General features: G+C 49.9%; 1 protein-coding gene and 4 pseudogenes across 2 annotated transcripts; 3 read left to right on the plus strand and 2 right to left on the minus strand.

Moving 5' to 3' along the window:
• Positions 1 to 435: 435 nt before the first annotated feature.
• On the minus strand, positions 436 to 1,289 carry LOC136542731 (quinone-oxidoreductase QR2-like; annotated as a pseudogene).
• Positions 1,290 to 1,292: 3 nt separating this feature from the next.
• LOC136542729 (beta-glucosidase 26-like) lies at positions 1,293 to 4,347 on the plus strand (annotated as a pseudogene).
• Positions 4,348 to 4,540: 193 nt separating this feature from the next.
• LOC136542730 (uncharacterized) lies at positions 4,541 to 6,403 on the minus strand (annotated as a pseudogene).
• A 75-nt stretch (positions 6,404 to 6,478) lies between these two features.
• LOC136542728 (probable glycosyltransferase STELLO1) lies at positions 6,479 to 10,449 on the plus strand. 2 transcript variants are annotated; one of them, XM_066535299.1, is made up of 4 exons: positions 6,479 to 8,250; positions 8,411 to 8,537; positions 8,629 to 9,795; positions 9,924 to 10,449. In XM_066535299.1, the coding sequence occupies exons 1-3, from the start codon at positions 6,644 to 6,646 to the stop codon at positions 9,103 to 9,105; spliced, it is 2,211 nt and encodes a 736-aa protein (XP_066391396.1). In that variant the 5' UTR covers positions 6,479 to 6,643; the 3' UTR covers positions 9,106 to 9,795; positions 9,924 to 10,449. The 2 variants fall into 2 exon arrangements, with proteins under 2 accessions (XP_066391396.1, XP_066391397.1); XM_066535300.1 differs by having other exon boundaries at positions 9,928 to 10,449.
• A 1,522-nt stretch (positions 10,450 to 11,971) lies between these two features.
• On the plus strand, positions 11,972 to 14,842 carry LOC136547393 (uncharacterized; annotated as a pseudogene).
• Positions 14,843 to 16,370: the final 1,528 nt, after the last annotated feature.

Here is a 16,370-nt window from a genome sequence, read left to right on the forward strand (position 1 = left end):
TGGGCGAACGGCGCCATTATATTCTAACCAAGAAAACTTGCCAAACTGGATATGTGGGTCCTTCATCTCGTTATTGGGAGTATAAAAAAAGACAAACAGAGCCACGCAATCGGCAACGCAGTAAAACACACAGACACGCGCGCGCACACACACAACACTGACTCGAACTGTCGGTTTCGAACTCGAGTTAAACCAACAACAGGAACATGGATATTTAACTTTTTTATCATCGTACGGATAACAGGTTTAAAATTGGCGCTACAATTTTAGCAGCTGAGAGAGAAAACAATACGTTTTCATCATAATTACTAGCGTGACACGTCACCTCCACTAGCCAGCATGGCAGGCGAAGAAAAAATGACCGCCCCTGTCCCTGTCCTCTCTATCCCTCTCCACGTGCGGCCCAGCCCACTCCAGCTCGCCCTTCCGCTCCTCCCTTCCGCGAGCCATGTCCTCCCCGAGCACTACTCCAGTTGCACCGACGGATGGGCATGGCAGAGGACAGAAAACAGAGAGAGCACTACTCCAGCAGGCTCAGGCGACCACGCCCGCTCGGCCGCTCCGGCCTTGAGCTGCTTGGCAAAGGCGGCAAAGTAGTTGCCCTGGTGCACGGCCATCTGGAGCTCGGCGTCGCTGGGTAGCCTGCTCCTCCCGTCGGCGCCGGCGAACGTGCCGGGCCCGTACGGGCTGCAGCAGCTGACCTCGTCCATGTCGAACATGCCGGCGCCGAACGTGGACCCGACGGGCACGAACACCATGGCGTGGTGCGTGAGCTGCGACACGGCCGTGGGCGCCGTCTCTTCCTGCCCGCCCGCCGCCCTGGGTGCCCAGCGAGAAGAAGAACCCCGTGGGCTTGCCCGCGAGCGCCTGCGTCTGCCAGAGCCCGCCCGTGGAGTCGAAGAGCGCCTTCATGTGCGCCGCCATCATGCCGAACCGCGACGGGAAGCCGAACAGGGATGCCGTCGGCGTCGGCCGGCCAGCTGCTTGCCCGATATCACTGGGTGCTTGTCGCTCTTGGCTGGCGCGTGCATCTTCGCCAGCACCTCCTCCGGCAGCGTCTCCCCCCACCTGCCAGATGGTTGCCTCGACGCCGTCGACGGAGTCGGCGCCCTTCTTGATCTCCTCCGCCTGCCTCGCCACGTGGCCGTACGTCGAGGACCTGATCAAAGTCAGCAGCAGCAGCAAGAGCATGATGAATAGTAGAAGGGAGGAGCGGAAGGGCGAGCTGGAGTGGGTCGGGCCATGCGTGGAGAGGGATAGAGAGGACAGAGGTAGGGGCGGTCATTTTCCCTTCGTCTACCACGCTGACTAGCTGAGATGACGTGCCATGCCAGCCATTATAGTAAAAATGTATCGTTTTTCTTCCTCAGCTGTTAAAATCATAGCGCCAATTCTAAACCTGCTATCCGACGAGTGACCATGACAGTAAAAAGTTAAATATCCCACCGGAACAGGGCAAAGGCTCGCCCTCGTCCCTCTTTTAAGCCTTCGGAAAGCACGGCCTGTGTCTCCGGCCTTTGCTGCTTCCACTGGGACCATGCAGAGCACCGTGAAGCTCGCGGTGCTAGCTCTACTGCTAGCGGCAGCAGCTCACCATGGTCTGCTGCTGCTGCCGCTGCTGACGGCGCGATGCTACTGGCTCAACCCGGAGATCTACGACGCCGGCGGGCTGAGCCGCCGCGCGTTCCCGGAGGGCTTCGTCTTTGGGACGGCCGCGTCGGCGTACCAGGTCGAGGGGATGGCCAAGCACGGGGGCCGGGGCCCCAGCATCTGGGACGCCTTCATAGAGGTACCCAGTAAGTAAGTAAGCCGAGCAGTTTGAACAACCATGGCCTTTTTCTTCTGATTCTTTAGGATAACGAAGTGGTGACAGTGATGCTTGAATTTGTGTTCTTGAAAATAAGGGACCGTCCCTAACAATGCCACCGCTGATGTGACGGTCGACGAGTATCATCGGTACAAGATGTGTTATCTGAATGCTGTGAGTTTTTTTTCCCTGGTGCTCCTTGTTGTTTTGTAATGCTTGATATGGCTGATGGATGTTTTTTGAGGCACAGGAAGATGTGAACATAATGAAGAACATGGGCTTTGATGCGAACCGGTTTTCAATTTCTTGGTCGAGGATTTTCCCAAGTAGGTGTGCTCCATTTTGTGATTTTTCTTGGGTCCGAGGAGTTTCTGATGTAGAGTTCTGTATAAAATAAAATAAAATAAAATATATTCAGATGGAAATGGCAAGGTGAACCAGGAAGGTGTGGATTACTACAACAGGCTCATAGATTGCATGCTTCAGTAAGGTAAGATTCTCCCATATGGCAGTTAGTATATTCTTTCAGGGAACATTCAGATTCCTGATTAAGCTTCTTATATGCCGTATGCAAACCTCTACCATTATAACCTCCCCCATTGGCACTCCATGAACAGTACTTGGGCTGGCTTAGCCCAAAGATTGTGTAAGAATTTCAAACTAGGCATCAAGAAATCAAATTTCAACTTGATTTAACCATGTGTCAGTCAGTCTGACCCAACTGCACGCTGTGCTCATGAAGGGAGGTGTTTGCAGACTACGCCAAGTTCTGCTTCCAGACGTTCGGGGACAGGGTGAAGAACTGGTTTACCTTCAACGAGCCGAGGTGCGTCGCCGCTCTGGGCTATGACAATGGCTTGCACGTACCGGGAAGGTGTTCTGGGTGCACTGCAGGAGGTAACTCCATGACGGAGCCGTACCTTTCTGCACACCATCTCATCCTTTCTCATGCAGCTGCGGTGAGGCGATACCGCAACAAGTATCAGGTAAAATGCAGACCTGCTAACCATTTCAAGCCCCAGAACTCAGAAGTGTGAATTGCACGGTGCAAATTTAGTTCAGTTGAAATGTTAGTGCTCAGGCATCTGAAAGATGATCTGTATCTCTTTTTCCATTAAACGAACAGCTTTACCAAAAGGGGAGGATTGGAATTCTCTTGGATTTCGTGTGGTACGAACCTTTCAGCGACAGCAATGCGGACCAGGCTGCAGCACAGCGAGCCAGGGACTTCCACCTAGGCTGGTAAAACCCTGAAAACACACACTTGATTAAGGACCAAATGTCATTGCAGACCTTATTAGAGGTTCATTGTATCAGTGAGTCAGTGACATTATTATAGCGTACTAGGCACAAACTGATGATATCTTATCTTGGAGGGAAACAAACTAACACAGCTCGTTGCCAAGAACAAACTGATACTACAATCTTCTTACAGGTTCCTTGATCCCATTATAAATGGATGGTATCCGTGCTCGATGCAAGAGATTGTCAAAGACAGGCTGCCATTGTTCAGCGATGAAGAATCCAGGATGGTGAAAGGCTCTATAGACTATGTTGGCATCAACCACTACACTTCTTTCTACATGAAGGACCCTGGGACATGGAACCTGACGCCAGTCAGCTACCAGGATGATTGGCATGTTGGTTTTGTCTGTAAGTTTCTGACTCGACATACCAAATTCTTGAATTCTGCAGTTTATTGTGCTGCTATCAACTGTGACTAGATGCTCATTCAGTCATATGCTTCTCACATGTTTCTGCAGACGAACGAAACGGCGTTCCTATTGGCGCTCATGTAAGTATGCTGGTAGATGTCTTCAGACATCGAAAGCAGGGAGGACTGAAAGTTGGTTTGCCTCTGATTATGTAACTGTAAATTTCTTTGAGCTGTGCAGGCAAACTCCTACTGGCTGTACATTGTGCCGTGGGGAATCAACAGGGCTGTCAACTATGTCAAGGAAACTTATGAAAATCCTACAATGATCCTTGCTGAAAATGGTACTCATGAATCAAAATTCAAATTTCCAAGGAAAATGGTCTATGGATTGGTTCTGATAAGTGTTATGCTCTTGCAGGAATGGACCAACCTGGTGATGTTAGTATTACTCAGGGTGTGCATGACACAGTAAGAATTCGTTATTACAGAGACTACATAACTGAGCTCAAGAAGGCAATAGATGGCGGTGCCAGAGTCATTGGGTACTTTGCTTGGTCGCTGCTTGACAACTTCGAGTGGAGGCTTGGGTACACTTCGCGGTTTGGAGTGGTCTATGTGGACTACAAGACGCTGAAGAGGTACCCCAAGGACTCAGCTTTCTGGTTCAAGCATATGCTCTCCAAGAAGAGGAGCTAGAATTTCAAACAAGAGGACCAATGGCTTCAGGTGTCACACAAAAGTTCACTCTGCATATCCTCTTAGTATGTCAGATTTAGCTTAAGAAACCATGCAGATGATTGAGTCTCAAGACTCGACATCTCTAGCTTTGTTAATTGTTGCAAGGCAATAAATTGGTATCTTTGAAAACCTTGATCCTCCATAATAGAACAAATAGAAGCACAATGACTAGATCACAGACAAATGACACAAGTTCGACAACATATATGCCATAAGAAAAAGAAAAGGGGCGAATTAAGATTTCATTGCATTCAAGAAGCTGAAAAATGATCTCATTTTATTCCATAATCCAAACCATATATATATATTTGATTATACGATACACCATCTCAGCATAAATCAACAACGAAAGCATGCTATCTTCATTGCTATACTTTCTAGACTAAACTTATACTTGAGATTCTATCTTGCCATTTTTCTGTCCAAGAGCTTATCTTCATCGTGCTAACATGACAACTTAACTTCTATCCTATACTTCTCCGTGGGAAGGCAAAACCAGGCCATTAAGACAACAGCAGGTAGAAATTACTAGATACACTTCAGAAGATAACTTGGCCTCTCCAATAGTCTTACAGTAAACATCTCCATTGCTATAAACAAAACTTAGTTAACTTCATCGATCAGTCTGCGACCTGAATTTTTTTTTCAGAAAGTTAGTATACACGATATATCACGCGAGTCCATAACTATAATGCACAGCAGAAAAACTAAGATATGGTTAAAATGACTCCTTATGCTTGCGGGCTGCGGCAAGTTCCTAAATCCTAATTTGCAGTTCTAGGAGTTCTACATTTCAATTCATTGATTTTGAAGTTCATAGCTGTGCACAACACATTGCGGATTTTAAAATGCAATTCCAACTACCATCCTAATTCAAGTAGTCTGCACGAGTTTAACATACCATATAAACATACGGATCCAGGGCACCACCAGTGCCTGCACGCCGCAAGCCGCCCTCCTGCTTCAGCAGCCTGCAAATTTTGCACGAGCGGAAGCACGCAGATACACAGGTTTAGGCAGCAATCAGGCAACCATTGCAAAACCGTTTCAAATGGGAGTCGGATGCAGAGTCAAGCTCACCAGCGTATCGCCTTGCTCGTGCCGGAGTTGTCGCCGACGGCGGCGCGGATGTCATTCTCGGTGGCTGGCCCAGCTTGCGGCCGTGAAAACCACTGCATGATCACGTCCGCCCTCCTCGGCCCCTTCCCAGTCCCACCAGCAGCACAACCCGCCCGCGGAGCCCTGTGGCATCTCCCCGACGTGGCCGTGGAGCCCGCGGACGCGACGGCCGTGACGGTGCTCCCCTCGCTGGCCACGGCGCTGCTCCTCTCGCTCTGGTCATCCTTGTCGCCGCCGCTGTCGATCTCGATCCACACGCCCTTCCGCTTCTTCTCTGCGTCGGTATGGAACAGCGCGCTTGTGGCCTCGGCGAGCACCTGGAGCCAAGGAGCAGAGCCATCAGTGCGTAATCGCAGAAGAGAACTTCTCGCAAGCGCGTGCTCATCATTAGTCGAGGAACCGGATTGCACACCTTAGGGTCGACGCGGCGGAGGGAGGCGACGACGGAGAGCACGCGGAGGGGGTCGACGACGGAGAGCACGCGGAGGGGTTCGACGGGGCGGCCGCGCTGCGCCGAGTCGGAGACGCACGACCTCGCCGACGCGCCGGAGTAGGAGAACGAGGAGCCCGAGTAGCAGGAGAACTCGTCGCTGCAATGCGGAGAAGCGCGCCGCAGCGGAGGCTCGGTTAAATTGCGGTGATGAAGTGCAATTCGGTGGGGGCGATGAGCAGATGACGCGAGGCAAGCGAGGAAAGTACCTGAGAGCGGGAGGAGGCGAAGGCGGGGCCGGCGGGGGTGTGGAGTCGGCGAGGAAGAGGAGGGCGCGGGCCCCGGAGACGTCGTCGTAGGTGGGATACTCCGCTCCCATGCCGCCCGCCGCGCTCTCCGCCAGAGGAGGAGCAGTCGCCCGGTAGTGGCGGAGGCAGCGGTTGCCGGGGCCCCGGGGGGCTGGGATTTTGTGGGGGATTTTCGAAAAGTTTCGGGGGCGTGGCCGTGGAGCTGACAGGGGAGCAGCGCCATTTTGAAATTTCGAGCGTCTGGGGGAAAGCCGGAGCGCCGGCCGCCGGAGGAGTGCAGCGGTGCGGGTCCGGGTTTCGCCTCTTAAATTAATGGGCCGATTCAAGATTCGAATCCAGCCCATGGCATTGAAAATTGCCCAGGAAAGAGGCCCGCAGTTCGGTCCAAGTCCAACTTCTGTTAGAGCCTACTCCCAGCCAGACCACGCAGTCCACGCCATCCGGCGTCCCCCCTTCCGGTCCCCTCGCCGGCCGAAGTGCCGAACAATCTCACCGCACCGGCAGCGGCCACCAGCTCGGCGCCGCGACGCTCGCGCTTGACCCGGCAGCGTCGAGTCAACCCCTCTCCTTCCCCCAACGCCCAAATGCCACCGCACGCCTTGCCGACTACCTCCACACCCGCATCTAGGCGCGTCGTCTACGTCCTCCTCGCGGCGCTCGCCACGGCGCCGTTCCTGCTGCTCCTCCTCTACGGCGGCGCGTCCCCGTCCGCGCTCTGCCCCGCCTCCTACCGCGCGCCCCGCCGCCTCCCGTACCCGTCCGTGCTCTGGTCCCGGGTGCCCCCGCTCCCCGCGCTCCCCACCTCGCCGCACCCGGACCTCCGCGGCTCTCGCTGGATCGTCTTCACCGCGTCGCCGCATGCCCCGCGGCACCGCCCGCTGCGCGCGGTCCCCGGGTGGCAGCTCCTCGCCGTCGCCGACGAGGCGACCCCCGCGGACTGGTCCCAACCAGGCGCCGTGCTGCTCACGCTCGCTGACCAGGCCCGCCTCGGATTCCGCTCCGTCGCTTTCCTTCCAGCCCGGGGCCCGGCGCGCAAGGCCGCGGCGTACCTCTTCGCCGTGCAGCGCGGGGCGCGGGTCATCTACGACGCCGACGCTCGCAACGCCGTCCTGGGTGGGAACCTCACCGCTCACTTCGATGTCGATCTGGACCAGCGCCAGGGAGGCGCCGTGCTGCTGCAGTACAGCCATGCCGATCCTAACCGGACGGTCGTGAACCCGTTCGTGCACTTTGGGCAGCCGTCGGTCTGGCCACGGGGGCTGCCGCTGGAGAAGGCAGGGGAACTGGATGCTGAGGAGTTCTACACGGAGATATTCAGTGGTGGCCAATTCATGCAACAAGGGTTGTGTAATGGCCTTCCGGATGTTGATTCAGTGTTCTACTTCACTCGGAAGTCATTGGAGATGGAGGCATTTGATTTCCGGTTTGACGCGGATGCACCCAAGGTTGCGCTGCCACAGGGCACGATGACGCCAGTCAACTCTGTTAACGCATTGTTCCACTCGCCGGCGTTCTGGGGGCTTGCATTGCCGGTGTCAGTGAGTCCAATGGCATCGGATGTCATACGTGGATACTGGGCACAGAGGATACTATGGGAGATTGGAGGGTACCTAGTTGTCTACCCACCAACTGTGCACCGCATAGATAATGTGCGTGCTCACCCATTTGATGAAGAGAAGGATCTCCATGTCAATGTAGGGAAGCTGATAAAGTTCCTAATGGAGTGGCGATCCAGTAAGAGGACACTGTTCGAGCGGATTCTTGATCTAAGCTATGCGATGACAGAGGAGGGATTCTGGGGTGAAAAGGATTTGCATTTCATGACTGCTTGGCTCCAAGATCTTGTTGCTATCGGGTACCGGCAGCCACGGTTGATGTCATTGGAGATTGACCGGCCTAGGGCAACCATTGGACATGGGGACAAGAAGGAGTTTGCACCAAAGAAGCTGTCTTCAGTGCATCTTGGGGTTGAAGAGATTGGGGAAGTAAGCACTGAAATTGGCAATCTAATTAAATGGAGGAAGCATTTTGGTGATATCGTGCTCATAGTTCATTGCATCGAACTTGTGGACCGAACTGCACTAGAGTGGAGGCTGCTTTACGGTCGGATATTTCGAGCAGTTGTTATTCTTTCAGAACAAAGCAATTCTGATCTTGCTGTGGAATTCAGCAACTTGGCACAAGCCTACAAGTGAGTAAAAATAACTTCATTTCTTACTTGGTCGATAAAATTCTCGCAACACTAAATAAACCCCTAAATCTTACTGATTGCTGCATCCAGTAGAGCTTCATTTCCTTCGTATCAAAACTATGCTACTCTGTAAGTGTGTACTGGTAATTTTTTGTTGCAGGTACTTGCCGAAGGTGTTTGCTCGATTTGGAGGTGCTCAAGGATTTCTGTTCCTTCAAGATCATATGATCTTCAATTACTGGAACCTCTTGAATGCTGATAAGGCTAGGCTCTGGATAACCAACCAGGTGCATATCCACGTCATGATTTCTAGAACATATATATGTGAAATACAGAACTTCTGAAGTTTTTGATGAGATAAAATTAACCTCTTCCCAGGTGAAGGAATCTTGGTCGGATGTGCCTCTACATGGTAACAAAATTGAGTGGTTTGTGAACCAAGGGGACATGATTAAAAAGGCAGTCAGCAATTTTCCATCTCATTACGAAGATAATTACAGGAGAAATGTTGGTGAAAATAATCTAATTCGTTGCAGCAGTGAGATATTTTACATACCTCAGCGGTACATCGGTGGCTTTTCAAATCTTGTTAAAGCTATTGGAAGCTTAGACATTCATCACAGTTTTGCAGTCCCCATGTTATTCCTTGCAATGGATTCACTGAGCAACTTTGAATCCAAAGCTTTGACAAAACTTGTCTATAGGGCAGATCTGCCATCAAATACCACACTCTCAACAATTTATACTGCTGAAGCACATGCAGTGTACCCGGTGAAGGTTCAGAATGAGATGGACTTTGTAAAACTAATCAGGGTTATGTCTTCAGGAGATCCATTTCTTATGGAATTGGTCTGATCTAGGATTTCACTAATTTTTTAATGCGTCAGGTTGGAGAGAGAAAACAAAACAATGTTGAAGATAATGTTTGGTTCCTCTTTGTCCTCCCTTCTTCCAGCTGAGGATGAGGATAATCTAGTGTTATTAGATCCAGTTTACATGTACAATCATTAGATAATACAAGCTTACTTTGTTGAGCTACAACAAAAAAAGAATTTCCAAAGTTCTAGTGTTATTTTGATGAATGAATCAGTTAAGGCTGATGATACTCCTTCCTTCCTAGTACTGCTGTCATCAAGCGCAAGAGGAAGGGCAGGGCGCCAGGGCGGCAACAAAAGCCCAACGTCCGTTTCCAAGGCCCAGGAGATGTAGTAGGCAACCAAGCAAACGTTGCAGAACTGACACGTGTGTCGCGCGAGGAGTCCTCTGTGGTCTTCCAAATTTGCCCTTATGGTCGGAAATCCTGTCGGGTCTCGACGCAAGGAGGGCCGAAAATAAACAGAGGGGCTGCAGCCTGGATTGCAGGTAGGGTTTGGAGGAGAGGTGGCATATAGTTGATTAATCGATCGGGCAGCCCCGCTGAGGCTGAGCAGGTTGGATCGATCGGGTGTCACCAATCGATCCAGCCGCCCCGCTAAGCAGCTTGGAAGGATCTACCACGGTGTCCTCTCCACGGGTCCGAGACAGCCCGCCGCCAGCTAGCGCCAGGTACACACAACAAACTCGTGGTTCCAGATTCAGTTTCGGAATCCGACTTCTCTTCGATTGCAACCTGTGATGCTGCTGTCTGCGCTGTATAAATTTAGACTCTAAAAAGGCTCGTTTTGCATCCGTAGATAGATCCAGATACACAAAGGGAGGGGAGGCGTCTACCGCACTACTATCTGGAGGAAAGGGATGCCTAAGCGCCGAGGGGAGGGCTACGGCCAGAACCAGCGCCGCAATGGAGACCTGGCCTGCAAAAGGTCACGCCCAGAGAGACGGTGGAAGCATCTCTATCTAGTCTTGGATGACTGGGAGAAGGGATACAGCATCCACAAGATTGACCTTGTCAGTTTTGACTCCGACTCCGACGACAACCAGGACTCCGACAGGGTTGCTGTTGCAGGGCACCTCCTCGAGCCTCCAGTAGTACGGTTAGAGTCACCAGGGGACGTGGACATGTTGTTCGCCACCATGGCACTTGGCCCTGCCATTCCTGCTCATCTGCAATGTTTGGCAGATGGTTTCTGCGGCTGATAAGCCGGCTGATGCTGTTTTGTTGTGAGAAAAAAAACACCGTACCATGGCTGATAAGTCGGGCTGATAAGTTCAAGCGGTGGCTTCGACACTGTTGTGGCTGCCCATGGAATGTTCTATGTATTTTCACCTCCAGCTTGTAACGAACAACACTCCTTGATGTGATGTCATGCGCACTGGTTGGCTCACGTAGTCCATCTGAGGTGGGCTGGTTCTGGAGGAGTCTCCCGTCATTGCCACCACCGTTCAGCGTCTACGAGACCATTACATCATATGCTGTGCACTCAGATGGACACACCATCTACATGACCACATCCTACAGAGATCGTCCAGGTCTCCAGAAGTGCACCTACTCTCTCAACACTAAGTATTCTGTGTGGAGGTGGCATTCCTGGGCTCTACCTTTCAGAGATGAAGGTTACTTTGACAGCGAGCTAAACGCATGTGTTGGTCTTCGCTGGGATAGGTATATTTGTTGCTGCCAACTTCCCTTTGACAACGGCAGCGAAACTCCAATAGAGCTTGGCACAGTGGAATGGGATTGGCAACTGGTGGAGGACAAATTGTTTTGCAGGGAAACTGAGAAATACTTGGAGGGCCTCTCTCACCTACATGGGAAGAAGCAAATTTTGCCTCATCCGCAGTGCGATGTGTGAGGGAGCCAAAGCTAAGTATCTCTTGGGTGATGATGATAGCTGTGTGCTCCATCTGACTATGTTTGGCCTCAAATACAATGATAAGGGAGACCTGTGTTTCACGAATCACAAGACCTCAGTCTCTTAGGCATACAGATTTCTTTTCTCCTGTAGCATTCTGGTTGTAGAAGTTTTTTTTTAATGTTTGTTCTCAGAATTCACAATTCAGTTATCACCCACGAAACGTCGGTCTATGTTGTGAACTGCGGTTCTCAGCCAGCTGGTATATATATAAGTGTGTCCAGGACCTCAGTCAGGTATTGAAATTCAATTTTACCTGATGGGTTAGTTTTCGTTCTGGAAATCAAGGGATATGCCTATAATCCTGTCTCAAAAATTAAGAGTCATGCTGTTTGTTGTGCTCTTTACAAAATTATCATGCATGTAAGTAAAGATTTGTTTTCATGATTATTACTAAAATTATTTCTATCGACATATAAAAAGATTTAATATAGTTAGAATGCACTTCAATAACAAAGGAAAAACACCAGAGGTTTCCGGTGAGCCAAATCGAATCTCCTGCGGCGTCGAGCGACTTCTGACTAATGGGCCCTGATCAGCACTGTGTCGCACCGTGCGTTGGCTCCTAAATCTCTTGCCACGCGGCGTAGTTTGGTTGGATGTCCGCATGCTGCTGGTGCAGACGGTCCCCACACACGCACGGCACTGAGGTATAGGTTCTCCCCTGTGGATTTGTGACACATGTTTATGAGGAATATTTAGAAAGAAAAATTACATTTCTCGACTCTCGTACGCGCATGAGTTTGGACACGGATAACAAATCTATGATGGGTGGCCACACGGCCACACGGCACACCCCACGCACGCCGTGGATTTCGATGGGCCGTTCCTGTGCGCGCGCGTTCTGGACCGCATCTGTAGTCCTTCCTGTATACGCATGCTGCATGCCAACATGGTATACAAACACGGGCCAGCTTGCTCCCGTCCACGGCTCTGGCTGCCGGTCTGCCCTCTGGGGGCGCCAGCATGTGCTGGCCCAAACTATGGCACGGCGATGTCGTCTTCGTCGCGTCTCACCTGATCATCTCTCGCTTTCGTTCGTCCAGACTTCGGAGAGTCCGGACTCGCCTCTTCCGGCCGTGTGGGTTCGAGCAGATAGGCAGCTAGCCCCTCCCGCTCCAGACCTCCACTACACCGTCGTGTCGCGCTTCACGGCACCGGTGCTCGTGCTCCACGCGCTGGAACAAACCTAACAGTGGGTGCGTCACCCGACAGCGACGACGCGCGACGCCAGGTACATCTCCCCCACCCCTTCTGCCCACCTCTCCTTCAGATCGTCGCTCGCTCGCTCTCGCTCCACTCGGACCACTCCAAGTCCTAGCGACCCAGCCCGCCCGGAGGCCGGAGCATCGCACCGGCGCCGCACGCACGTCGCGGCAACCGCCCAGCCTCTCTCTCTCTCTCGCGCGCACGCGCAGAGCACAGCAAGCAACCCGATGGCGCTCCTGGTGCTGCGCGGCTGCGCCGCGCCAGCCGTCCACGCGGCTCCGGCGGGGTCCCGGCTGCTCCCTCCACCGCCGCCTCGGCGGCGGATCGTGGCCGTCGCCTCGGCTGCCTCCTCCTCGCCGTCCGGCGAGGTGACGTCGTCGCCGCAGGACGTCCGTGGCCACGGGATCGTGGGCGGGCCCAACGGCTCCGCCGTAACGCCCGCGACCGCCACCAAGTCCACCGTCGTCGAGACCACCATCGAGAGGGTACGCTTGCTCCCATCTATCTGCTCCATCGCCTTTCGCTCGCCTCCAGAGTCTTCTATTCTACCGGTCTGACGCCACGCGCGGTCGCTGCTGCTGTGCTCGTCGCAGGTGATCTTCGATTTCCGGTTCCTGGCACTTTTCGCCGTTGCCGGGTCACTCGCCGGCTCCATCCTGTGCTTCCTCAATGTAAGCGATCTTGGATTTCTGCCTGCCCCGTTCCCATCCATGGCTGCTCCGGTTCTAACCTAACACGCAGTACTGGTCTTGGGCGATGCCCGCAGTCATGTAAGACAGCAAATTCAAATTGGCATTCTCTCCTAGTAGCGAGTGTTATTCTGGCTGGAATCTGAAAATAGTTTACGTGGCCGTGCGCGATGGACAGAGCTTTCTTGCAAACTGACATGACTAGTTGAACTGTGTTACCATGCCATTCTGTTGGCCACAAGTTTTAGCACCACTTTTGCATCTGTTCAAATTTTCACTGTGACACACACAAGCAATCATGCATACTTATTACCATTGTTAGGCGCCAACGCTTTTCTACTGTCACTCCACACCAAGGTTCATGGATCTGGTTATCTGACATCTACTCGTGATCAGGGCTGTGTCTTCATCAAAGAGGCATACCAGGTTTATTGGTCGAGCTGTGCTAAGGGGATTCATACGGGGCAGATGGTCCTCAAAGTCGTAGAGGCCATCGGTGAGATGTTCTTCTAGCTAATTTGTTCAGTCAGTTAGCATCATCAATAATGTTATTTGCTACGATAATTCATATCCGTCTGTGCCACCTCACTAAACTGTTGCTTTGCGGTACACTTGTGCACAATCTTCTGCAGATGTGTATCTTGCTGGAACAGTCATGTTGATATTTGGGATGGGTCTTTACGGTCTCTTCATCAGCAATGCATCCGCAGAAGTTCCTTCTGAATCCGACCGTGCCCTGAGTGGATCATCGCTGTTCGGGATGTTCGCTTTGAAGGTAATTGTCGGAATTTTAAATCTCAAACATTTTTGCAAGTTCTGTTGATACCTTTTGAAGTATATATCAAGCCATATTCAGCACTCGTCTGCTTGCTTACATTGCACTCGCACTCATGTATCATGTCTCGAATGTCGTTGCTTCTTCTGAAAATTCATATTAAACCCATTTTTAAGTCAACTGCTCATTTCTTACAACAGTTCGTACACTACTTGTTGTCAAGTGAATTACTCATTCATACTACTCCACTACTGAAAAATTTAGACTACATATAGTCCCAAATAGTTTATAAGTTTTGCTGATAGCCTGGTACTCCCTCCGTTCCAAATTATAAGTCGCTTTGACTTTTTTGGTTCTTCCATTTTACTATGTATCTAGACGTATTATTATATCTAGATACATAGCAAAATTGATGTACCAAAAAAGCCAAAGCGAGTTATAATTTGGAACGGAGGGAGTACCATTTATCAGTATCCTATATGCTTTTGTTGGACACACAGATGCAGAACCATATCTCGAATGCCATCCCATTGCTTATTCTGCATGCTCTTCAGTCTACTGCTGAATTCAGATTAACTCCGTTACTAGTGAAACATTCAGACGACCAGCTACTGAAACAAAACATAGCAACTGCACATTAACTCATAGCATTTCCTACTACTGGTTTGAAAACTGCACTCATCATTTCTACTGTTTCTTCAAACTTGATAAATAGTAATAAGGCACATGTATGAAAAAAAATCCTTTAGCAATACGATAAATCTTTTGTTCATGCAGGAACGACCGAACTGGATGAAGATCACCTCCCTTGACGCGCTCAAGACAAAAGTGGGGCATGTCATCGTGATGATTCTGCTTGTGAAGATGTTCGAGAGGAGCAAGATGGTGACAATAGCCACGGGGCTGGACCTCCTCAGCTACTCGGTTTGCATCTTCTTGTCGTCAGCTTCTCTGTACATACTGCATATGCTCCACAAGGCCGACCCTGAGGACTGAGGAGAGTGCAATGCCGAATTTGTAACTCTTTAACATTGTATAAAATGACCAGATCAGATTTGTTGTAGCTATTGAAGGAACTAGAAAATTTTTGTGTAAGATTATTGATCTCCCAATCTCTGATTTCTGCATGATCATAGCCACTTGCTTCAGTTAAAACAAAAGAGATACTGGTCAGGCGCAAAAAAAAAAAAAAAAAAAAAAAAAAGAGATACTGGTCACTTTGGTTCCGCTGTTCCTTAAAAAAAACTTTGGTTCAGCTGCCATGTGGCCCGTGGACCCACATGTCAGTGAGCAAGGGTGTCGTCACCTGGCAACTGGCATGCCCTTTCCAAGGCTCTGGTCCTGAACTCAGACTACCAAAGAAATTAGGTTATGTTTTACTCTATGGTCTGTATACTATGGGTTTATTTCGGAGTGATTGAGGAAACTTCCATTGTTTTCTCTTGTTTGAATGGATTAGAAGAGACCTGCTGACGCCTCTATGAACGTAACCTATTGCTTTCGTGTCGCATAACTGACGGTACTGGTGTATTCGAGAGAAAATAAAATAAAATAACTGGTGGTGTTCAACGGTGCCGGTCCAAGGATTTTAAGGGCTAGCGATCTTGAACGGCCCTTGATGGTGTATAAAATCTTATAATATATATATATGCTAATTTTACTTATAAAACGAAAGCAAATTCAATAACATAGTTTTAATCTAACATGTTTGATAATTATCGAGGAACAATATAGATTAAGCAATATATTTGTAAATGTATGCTAATTATCGAGGATCAATGTAGATTAAAAATGCAATATATTTGTTTTCTTTTCTCACCCATGACAAATGTTTCTTAGGTAACATTCTAAAATTCTAACACCTAAATTAGAAGAAAAATATGACTATATGGGTACAAAGTATTAGAAGTCTAGAATACTATACAAATAATTAATTTGGATTAAAATAAAAAGGAAAAAATACCTTGGGTCTAAACAACTGATCGGTGATCTCAATTCATAAGAAGCCGATGTTGTCTTTTTGGGCCATATGGCCAGTTCTGTCTCTCTTCTCATTAGTTTGCTAATGCCTAATGGACTATAGGACCTGGGGGTTTGTATACTTGGGCTTGGGCCCCTCCTCTGCTTAGACCCTTGGTTGTCGCACCTCGTGCCCTACCCCTAAGGCCGCCACTGGTGTTCAATACTGGATTTTTAAGGTACACACGTTGTAAGTTCCCTATCTGATACGGACGTTGTTCAAGGTAGGAGTACCGCCTTAGAGCTTATTGCTTCTATTACAAGCCTTGTCAGCATTACTATAAGTCTACGTCCTGTTCGTTTGGGCTTATTTGGCTGATAAGCCATGATTGAAAGTACTGTTGGCTGATTTAGTGTGAGAGAAAAATATTATTCATTGGCTGAAAAAATATGACTTATAAGCCAAACAAGCCCAAGTGAACAGGGTGTATAAACAAGGCTGAAATACTAACGCCTGATAATGGGCACCTTTTTTCAGTCTTCTCCTTTCACTCCATTTTGTCATCCCTACCATCAGTGGGTGGACTACTATAGTTTTTCCTTACCTCCACTAAATGAAACTGCAGAGCACCTGCTAAATTCCGTTCTCAAATAACAAGGGAAAAAGCGTATAAAATGTAGAGAGGCTGTTTAACT

This window comes from Miscanthus floridulus, chromosome 3 (assembly GCF_019320115.1).
Source record: "Miscanthus floridulus cultivar M001 chromosome 3, ASM1932011v1, whole genome shotgun sequence".
Lineage (NCBI taxonomy): Eukaryota > Viridiplantae > Streptophyta > Magnoliopsida > Poales > Poaceae > Miscanthus > Miscanthus floridulus.

Coding starts and splice junctions, on each gene's coding strand:
- LOC136542728 (XM_066535299.1), top strand. CDS start 6,644: ATGCCACCGCACGCCTTGCCGACTACCTCCACACCCGCATCTAGGCGC. Junction 8,251..8,410: donor AACTTGGCACAAGCCTACAA/GTGAGTAAAAAT, acceptor TTTTTGTTGCAG/GTACTTGCCGAAGGTGTTTG. Junction 8,538..8,628: donor GGCTCTGGATAACCAACCAG/GTGCATATCCAC, acceptor ACCTCTTCCCAG/GTGAAGGAATCTTGGTCGGA.